We start from the raw sequence: 9,506 nt of genomic DNA on the forward strand, positions 1-9,506 counted from the left end.
TAAAAACCATGATGGTTGAATAACGTCACTCATGTAAATACTAAATAAATTATATTTATGCACATTATTCATGTTTATGTTTGTACTTTTAAATCTTTCAGATGAGTAAAGATATAACTATATATATATATATATATATATTTATACATCCTCGCAACAATGTAAACAAATGTGTTTATCACAAAACATTTTATTCCCTTTTTATGGAAAAAAGTTGATATTGTACAAAAAGACATAAAGAGTAAAAGACAACGTAATAATTCAGTTTTTAAAGGCAGTGGGTGTGGCTCCTGGAAGTACACGCCCCACGTTGGTGGCTGAGAGCGGCTCAGGATTGGTCGACTCTCTTGCCGAGTTCGGTCATGTGGCGTCAAGGCTCCGCCTCCTCGGGTACGACAGTGAGGAGGACGTCCTCATTGCCTCGTCTCACCACCGTCCGCAGCGTCTCGTCTCGCTTTATGGCGGCGCTGACGTCGCTGGCCGAGGTCACGCGCTCGCCGTTGATGCTGATGATGACATCACTCTGCTGCAGGCCGGCGCTGATGCAACACGGGAAGAAAGAGCAAAATAAAACGTTCACAGATAAATAAAACTGTAAAGTTCATTCATTCATTCATTCATTGTCAGCACTTTATCTTCCACTTGAAGGTCACAGGGTTTGAAGGTCACAGGGGTTTAAAGGTCACAGGGTTTGAAGTCCACATTGTTTGAAGGTCACAGGGACATGGTGTCTTTCTTGTCTGATGTTCTTCAGGAGGTTCTGATGAAGATCCAGTTCAGGTCCACACTGAGTTCTTCTGCTCTGTTGTCTGACTTCTCTCTTCATGGTCACATGATGCATTGTTATGACGTTCATGTTCCTGGGATCTTCACAGCTGAGAACATTGGTTTGTCCTTCATGACACAAACTTCAGCTCCAAGAAAAAAGTGTTAAACAGCGGCTTTAGTCTAAAGTCTGTAAGGTAAGACCTTCATCCTGACACACTAATCCACTTTAATCCAAAATAATCCACTTTACTCCACACTAATCCACTTTAATCCAAACTAATCCACTTTAATCCAAACTAATCCAGTAGACAAGAAAACAGACACTTCCTGATTTTGTGTCATGTGGACCGTCACAGTTTTCATTAGAAACCACAGTTCTCCCTGTTAGAGTTAGATAAGTTTAGGTTAGGCTAGTTTAGGTTAGTATAATTTAGGTCAGGTTAGGTAAATTTAGGTTAGAGTTAAATAAGTTTAGGTTAGGTCAGGTTAGTTTAGGTTAGAGTTAGATAAATTTAGGTTAGGTTAGAGTTAGATAAGTTTAGGTTAGAGTTAGATAAGTTTAGGTTAGGCTAGTTTAAGTTAGTTTAATTTAGTTTAGGTTAGAGGTAGATAACTTTAGGTTTGGTTAGTTTAGGTTAGAGTTAGATAAGTTTAGGTTAGGCTAGTCTAGGTTAGTATAATTGAGGTCAAGTTAGATAAGTTTAGGATAGGCTAGTTTAGGTTAGCGTTAGATAAGTTTAGGATAGGCTAGTTTAGGTTAGTTTTATTTAGGTTAGGTTAGTTTAGCTTAGAGTTAGATAAGTTTAGGTTAGAGTTAGATAAGTTTAGTTTAGGTTTATGCAGCTCCCCCTTGTGGCACTTCAAAGTAAATCAATGGGACTGCGCTCACATGAAAGAGTAACAATTCTCACTAAAATCAAGATTCACCGTGATGAAATCATCAATGTTGAAACTCACGCTTCAGCTGGAGTTCCACCGATGACCTCAATGACGTACGACCCTGACGAGACGTCCGGGAAGTCAGACTGACGCTGTTTCAGCTCTTTAGCCAGACTGACAGCACAAGACAAGTGAGTGAGTGAGTGAGTGAGTGAGTGAGTGAGTCGTCTAAATCATACTTATCTGATAGATTCCAGTTTGTTTATGTTAATGATAAAGCCTCACTAAAAACAAAAGTTAATTGTGGAGTTCCACAAGGCTCAGTGCTTGGGCCTATACTTTGTACCTTATATATGCTTCCTCTAGGGAACATTATAGTGTGCAACCCTAACCCTGTGAGGAGCCTTGGAGTTACTTTTGACCAGGAAATGTCTTTTGATTCACACATAAAACTCATTTCCAGAACAGCCTTCTTCCACCTGTGGAACATTATGAAAATTAGAAATATTCTGTCTTTACAGGATGCTGAAAAACTAGTTCATGCTTTTGTTAATCTAGATTAGATTACTGTAACTCCTTATTATCAGGATGTTCCAACAAGTCTGTTAGAATCCTTCAGTTCATTCAAAATGCTGCAGCACGAGTTCTGACAGGAACTAGAAAGAGAGACCATATAACTCCAGTGTTAGCTTCTCTACACTGGCTCCACCCACAGTTTAGAATTCAATTTAAAATCCTCCTCCTCACGTACAAAGCACTTAATGGTCAGGCCCCTTCATACCTGAAAGACCTAGTCTTATTAGTGGTCTGTTATCAACCTAACAGACCACTTAGGTCACAAAATACAGGTTTACTTTAGCCTTTAGCTACCAGGCTCCTCCTCTCCTGTGGAACCAGCTTCCAATGACACTTCAGGAGGCGGAGCCTCTCTCTGTATTTAAAGTTAGAATTAAAACTTTGCTTTTTGATAAAGCTTATAGTTAGAGCTGGTTCAGGGAAACCTGGACCAGCTCTTAGTTATGCTGCTATAGAACTAAACTGCTGGGGGATTTTCCTGTGGTACACGCACATTCACTCTCTCACACTCAGGTATGATTATGACTTTTTATATGTCATTAACATTGTCTCTTTCTCTCCCTAGTTTGTGTCTTTCCTTCCTTCCCTCTCTCTCTCTCTGTATCCTCATCTTGCAGGTTGCAGGATCCAGATCCAGTTTTCGAGATCCATATCATACATATCATCACCATTATTATTGTGCTATAATTAAAAGGTCGATATCAGTAACTGTATAAACTTGTAACTTGATACAGTGAGTGAGTGAGTAAATGACTGAGTGAGTGTGTGAGTGAGTGAGTGAGTAAGTAACTCAGTGAGAGAGTGAGTGAGTGTGTGAGTGAGTGAGTAAGTGACTCAGTGAGTGACTCAGTGAGTGAATGAGTGAGTGACTGAGTAGTGGTGAGTGGTGAGTAAGTGACTCAGTGGTGGTGGTGACTGAGAAGTGAGTGAGTGTGTGAGTGAGTGACTCGTGACTGAGTAAATTGAGTGGAGTGTGAGTGTGAGTGACAAGTGAGTGAGTGACTGAGTAAGTGAGTGGAGTGGGTGGTGAGTAAGTAAGTGACTCAGTGAGTGAGTGACTGAGTAAGTAAGTGACTCTGACAGTGACAAGGTGAGTGAGACTGAGTAAGTGAGTGAGTGTGAGTGTGAGTGAGTAAGTGAGTGACTGAGTGAGTGAGTGTGTGGTGTGGGTGAGTGTGTGAGTGGGGAAGTGACTGGGTGAGTGAGTGAGGTGTGTGAGGTGACTGGTGGTGAGTGGTGAGTGACTCAGTGAGCGAGTGAGTGAGTGACTGAGTAAGTGAGTGAGTGAGTGAATAAGTGACTGGGTGAGTGAGTGAGCAGCTGCAGCAGAAACTGGGAGTCGCCTGACATGTGGGCGTCGCCCGCTCTGACTCACATTCCTGTATTAAGAGCTCATTTGGCAGCAGCAGGTCCTACAGTGAGGTCAGTGTCATGATACACACACACACACACACACACACACACACACACACACACACTAGCTTACCTCGGAGTGAGCGTGACCATTTTAACACCGATGTATTTCTTCTTGACTGACGTTTTACCTGCATGTGACAGTGATTGATTATTAATTACAGATCATTTCCAAACTTTTCTTCTGAATCAAACAAACAGATTTTCATCTTCTGAACCAAAGTCTATGATATGTGCATCACATGTTCTCTCGCTGCTGTCATGTGACCTCGGGGTGGCAGAGTGATCGTGGTCGTTCCTCTCTTTAACGTCATAATGTACGCACCTTTGATCTGTCGGTCATGTGACTCTGCCAGAAACTCTCTGATCTTATCTGAAGGGATGGCGAAGGAGATTCCAGCGGTGACCTTCAGAGTGTTGATGCCAATCACCTCTCCATCCTGACACACACACACACACACACACACACACACGGTGTTGTTGTTATTTCTGTCATCATCCATGTGATGTCACTGGTTGTCAATCACCTGTCACTCACCAGGTTGACTAATGGTCCTCCTGAGTTTCCGTACTACGACACACAACAGGAAAACATCGTCACACGTATTCTTATCAATGAACCTGATTTATCAACAGTTTGATTATTAACCAGCAGCTGAGGATAACACGGCGATGATGACGTCACAAACGATGACATCATAGACTCACGTTGATGATGGCGTCCGTCTGGATGTAGTCCATGTCAGAGTTGCGCAGGCCCAGTTCCTTCCCCCCCCTCTGGGTGGTGCTGACGATGCCGGTGGTGACGGTGTTCTGCAGAGAGAACGGGCTGCCGATGGCGACCACGAACTCCCCGGGTCGAAGGTCAGCGGAGCGACCGAGCAGCAGCACCGGCAGCTTCGTCTGACACCAACGAAGAAGAAGAAAAAACGCAGATCAGTGTTTCACTTTTAGTTCTGTGTGTGTGGGATGAGTCAACACACACACACACACACTGGTGTATTTATCCTGATCACAGATCAATAATCACTTTTCTCACCGGTGTATTGATCTTGATCAGAGCGATGTCGGCTTTCTCGTCCACATCTTTGATCTTTGCATCAAATGTGGCTCCACTCTTGAGCTCCACCTGCAGGCAGAGGAGGGAACAGTTGATTATTGATTATTCATCAGTTGTATATTAAACCCAGAGGAACAGTTAAAGTTACCTTTACTCTGTGTTTGTTTGTCACAACGTGAGCGTTGGTGACAATGAGTCCGTCCTCAGAGACGATGAAACCAGAACCGCTGGCGACGGCGACTTCACGATTTGAAAACATCATCCTGTCACAAAGAGACAAGGAAACAGAATCAACTCTGCACTCACTACATCACACCCATGTTTCCTGTCCACGTCAGTCTGTGGTCAGATTGTGGTCAGTCAGTGATCAGTCTGTGAACAGTCTGTAGTCAGTCAGTGGTCAGTCAGTGATCAGTCTGTGAACAGTCTGTAGTCAGTCAGTGATCAGTCTGTGGACTGTGGACAGTCCAGGACAGTCTGTGGTAAGTCTGTGGTCAGTCAGTGATCAGTCAGTGGTATCGTCTGTGATCAGTCAGTGGGCAGTCTGTGAAAGTCTGTGGTCAGCCAGGTCAGTCTATGGTCAGTCTGTGGTCAGTCAGTGATCAGTCAGTGCTCAGTCTGTGGTCAGTCAGTGATCAGTCTGTGATCAGATCAGTGGTCAGCCTGTGATCAGTCAGGCAGTCTGTGGAAGTCTGTGGTCAGCCAGTGGTCAGTCTATGGTCAGTCTGTGGATAGTCTGTGATCAGTCAGTGCTCAGTCTGTGATTAGTCTGTGGTCAGTCTGTGATCAGTCTGTGGTCAGTCTGTGGTCAGTGATGTGGTTTCAGTTGCAGCACAGGTGTAGCTGATCAGCTGTTAAGATGAAGCCCCGCCCACAAGCAGAGCTGAACCTTAGAGGGAGGAGAGAAAAGTGTGTGTGTGCCTGTGAGACTGTGTGTGTGTCTGTGAGACTGTGTGTGTGTCTGTGAGACTGTGTGTGTGTGTGTCTTGTCTTACTTGCGGTACAGTTCAATATGAACAACAGCAGGTGCGATCTTTTCCACCACATCAGCAATGAAGTTATACTTGTAACGAAGACTCTCAGGGTTCTGTTGACCTGAAAGAGACACACATGCACACTGTCACTGTCCCTGTGTCACACACACACACACACACACACACACACACACACACACACTCACTGTCCCTGTGTGACACACACACACACACACACGCGACCCTATCACAGTCCCTGTGTGAGTGACACACACACACACACACACACACACACACACACACACACACACACACTGTCACTGTCCCTGTGTGACACACACACACACACACACACTGTCACTGTCCCTGTGTGACACACACACACACGCACCCTATCACTGTCCCTGTGTGAGTGTGACACACACACACACACACACACTGGATGAAATGTTGTTTTCCAGATGTGTTGAACTCTCTCGTTCAGCTGTAGTCAGCTTTAGTTGGCGCTGGTCTCTGGTTTTGAAGAACATTCATTTCCTGAACTGGGTTCAAAGTCTGTTCTGTGTTTTCTGAGAAGCTGAACGAGTCTGAACCGGGAAAAACATTCCTGCTGTTCGTGCATGAGCTGAGTCACTGCCGTGTTTATCTGATACACACACACACACAGTGAAACACCAGAGACCTGAGACCAGGGTCAGGAAAGGTTTGACCCACATCAGTGTCTGCTCCAAAACGATGAGTCATGGCTGAAGACGTAAAAACATGATGTCAGCACTTTAGAAGCCCAGAGAAATACCCACTCAAGAGCAGAAGAGCGAGGGAAGGAAGGAAGGAAGGGAGGAAGGGAGGAGGGAGGCTGTGAGACGTGGAAGGAAAGGAGATGAAAAGAAGGAAAGGACGGAGAAGAGAGGAAGGAGGAGGAGGATGAAAGGATGAATGAATGAATGGCCAATTTCATGTGAAATAAATATAAAAAAGTATAAAAATTATTCACAGTTTGAGACATTAACCTTTGACCTTTGACCAAAGCACATTAGCAACATAAATAAACACACACACACCTCTCTCTCTCACACACACACACACACACACACACCTGGCCCACACGCCCCTCGCTGGACGACGACCAGCTGCGGCTGCAGTGGTTTGTTCGCGCGCGCTCTCACGCGCCTCAGTTCGCAGATGTTCCGGTACGAGACTCCGTCGCTGCCACACACCGGCTCGCTGCTGCCGCACACACACACACCGGCTCCGCTTCTCCTCCTCACGGTGGAGGACACGTCCACGCCGCCCGTCACCTCGCACTCCAGACCCTCCGCGCACTCGTGTCCTCCCGCGCCGCCGCACTGTTCGCCTTCGCCGGACGCGCAGACGGGACAGCAGTCGCAGTGGTCCCGTGCGTCCTCCAACTCACAGTCGGCGGGGGTCGGAGGACACTGCGACTTGTCGCACTTGTCTGGACACGAGCTGGAGAAGCGTCGGTGTCTGTGCGACTGAGACAGAAGACAACATGAGGAGGACAGGAGGAGCGCGAGCACCTGCGCGAGACGCATGATCCAGAACTTGGATCCGAACCTGGACCAGCTGAACAACTGAGAACCTGGACCTGGACGTGTTGAGGTCTGATGTGGTTCAGACTGAGAGTCTTTGTTTTTTTCTTAAACCTGCAGCACAAACACAGGGTGGTGGGCGTGTCCTGTGTGACGTGTGATAGAGGAAGAGGAGGGATGATGATGATGATGAGGAACTGAAGAAAGATGAAAGAAAAAAAAAGTGTCATAACAGTAGAAGAGAACTCATGACTCAGCAGTACTCGGCATGACTCCGCAGGACTCTCTGATTCTTCAACTGTTTCCAATAAAGTGAACAGCTGTGCTTAAATGTCATCACAGGAAATGAACTTTATTGACAACAGCTGCAGAGACAGTGATAAATACACTTTAAATCCACATGAGAGTAAATAATAAATAAATGAAAACAAATGTTTAAAACTTTAGTTTTTAATTAAATCTTTAAAAAAAGAACAATACAGACACTTATGTTACCATGAATGAGTGAAGGAGTGAATGTCAAAACATGTGACAATAGAAGCAGAGGAAGGTTTCTGTGCATGTGCACACACATTTTTTAATATGAAAATAAAAAAGTTTGAAGATCAGAAAAAAACGTGACTGAGTCGTCAGGTCCAGTGTTTGAGTTTTAACTCAATTTAATTTTAATTTAACTCGCTTAATCTCACACGTTAACTCAGTTTAACTCACTTAATCTCACTAACTCACACGTTAACTCACTTAATCTCACTTTAACTCACACATTAACTCAGTTTAACTCACTTAATCTCACTTTAACTCACACGCTAACTCAGTTTAACTCACTTAATCTCATGTTAACTCAGTTTAACTCACTTAATCTCACATTAACTCACTTAATCTCACTTTAACTCACACGTTAACTCAGTTTAACTCACACGTTAACTCACTTAATCTCACTTTAACTCACACGTTAACTCTGTTTAACTCACTTAATCTCACTTTAACTCACACGTTAACTCAGTTTAACTCACACGTTAACTCACTTAATCTCACTTTAACTCACACGTTAACTCAGTTTAACTCACTTAATCTCACTTTAACTCACACGTTAACTCAGTAAAACACACACTTCACAAACAAACACCTGACTTTTGTGTGTGTGTGTGAAAATAAAACACAGGTGAGGAGAAGAAGAGTCACATGATCACTCACTGAAAAAACAATCATCAAATCAACGTCATCTGAAGGTCAGAGTTTTCAGCGGTAAACTGGTGAAGCTCCTCCTCCTCGCTGCCAACAACTAATCCCAGCTCAGCGACCTGGCTGTGGCGTTTCCATGGCGACCTGTTGTCTCCCTCCTCCTCTTCCGTTACTTTGACGACTGCAGCGTCTCCTGCAGCGACAGGCGGGAGCGTGCCGGGGGGAGGGGCATCATCACAGACTGGACGCCACTCAGTCGCCACGGCAGCAGGCCCAGGAAACTGTCCGGACCCAGTGGGTCCAGTCTGAGGCCCAGCGCCCGCTGAGGATTGTGGGTAGTGTAGTTCCTGGTCAAGGGAGTAGTAGAAGGTGGAGGACGGAGAAGACTGGTCACTGTGTTCCTGCAGTGAGACACAGACAGAGAGACACAGAGACAGACAGACAGAGAGACACAGACAGAGACAGAGAGACACAGAGAGACACAGAGACAGAGAGACACAGAGACAGACACAGACAGAGTGAACAGAGGATGTTAGAGGCAGTGGTTGTAACAGATGGTGAATAAAAGAATGACTGAATGAATGCGATGATGGTGTCTGTGAATGGAAGATGAATGAGTGAGTGAAGTGAGATGATAAAAGTACAAACAGAATCTGGAGCCCAGGAGCTGCTGGTCCTCTGCTGCCCCGTGTGGTCACTTTGTGTCACTGAGTTAAGTCTGAATGAAATATTTCAAATGCTGAAAATGTGTGTGTGCGTGTGCATGTGTGTGTGCGCGTGTGTGTGTGCGTGTGTGTGTTGTTAACTTAAACTGACTTTTTATTAACGTCTTTAATCTGTAGTTTGTTAACTACAGTTAAAACTTTCACAACAGCTCCTGGACTCACGGCACCGTGATCGCCGCGAGTGATCGAGTGACGCGGTCGTTGCCGAGGAACACGACGTGACTGAGTGACAGTTGCTGAGGAAACAGAGGGGCGGGGCTTTTGGACAATTAGGAGCAGAGGAAGAAGAAACCGATCAGTCGTGTGGATGATGTCACCAAAATGTGACGTTCATGTTAGTTAGCTTAGCACTAGCCACAGGAGAGCAGTCAGTTTGGTT

The 9,506-nt window shown here is 45.1% G+C and overlaps 2 protein-coding genes across 2 annotated transcripts in view; both read right to left on the reverse strand.

Moving 5' to 3' along the window:
• Positions 1-170: 170 nt before the first annotated feature.
• LOC122759248 (serine protease HTRA1B-like) lies at positions 171-7,442 on the reverse strand. The gene is made up of 10 exons (XM_044013958.1): positions 6,767-7,442; positions 5,692-5,791; positions 4,845-4,959; positions 4,676-4,765; positions 4,345-4,539; positions 4,175-4,207; positions 3,962-4,076; positions 3,710-3,767; positions 1,726-1,821; positions 171-539 (listed from the first exon to the last, which is right to left on the reverse strand). Exons 1-10 carry the CDS (start codon positions 7,221-7,223, stop codon positions 371-373), a joined length of 1,428 nt encoding a protein of 475 aa, XP_043869893.1. The 5' UTR covers positions 7,224-7,442; the 3' UTR covers positions 171-370.
• A 212-nt stretch (positions 7,443-7,654) lies between these two features.
• LOC122759571 (pleckstrin homology domain-containing family A member 1-like) overlaps positions 7,655-9,506 on the reverse strand; it is a 12,581-nt gene continuing 10,729 nt past the window's right edge. Inside the window, exon 13 of the mRNA XM_044014502.1 lies at positions 7,655-8,803. Coding sequence (XP_043870437.1) covers positions 8,429-8,803 — 375 coding nt within the window. The 3' untranslated portion in view covers positions 7,655-8,428. The remainder of the gene's footprint in view (positions 8,804-9,506) is intronic.

This window comes from Solea senegalensis, linkage group LG18 (assembly GCF_019176455.1).
Source record: "Solea senegalensis isolate Sse05_10M linkage group LG18, IFAPA_SoseM_1, whole genome shotgun sequence".
NCBI classification, from domain to species: domain Eukaryota; kingdom Metazoa; phylum Chordata; class Actinopteri; order Pleuronectiformes; family Soleidae; genus Solea; species Solea senegalensis.

Coding starts and splice junctions, on each gene's coding strand:
- LOC122759248 (XM_044013958.1), bottom strand. CDS start 7,223: ATGCGTCTCGCGCAGGTGCTCGCGCTCCTCCTGTCCTCCTCATGTTGT. Junction 1,822..3,709: donor ATGGTCACGCTCACTCCGAG/GTAAGCTAGTGT, acceptor TTGTGCTGTCAG/TCTGGCTAAAGAGCTGAAAC. Junction 540..1,725: donor GGTGGAACTCCAGCTGAAGC/GTGAGTTTCAAC, acceptor GTGTTGCATCAG/CGCCGGCCTGCAGCAGAGTG.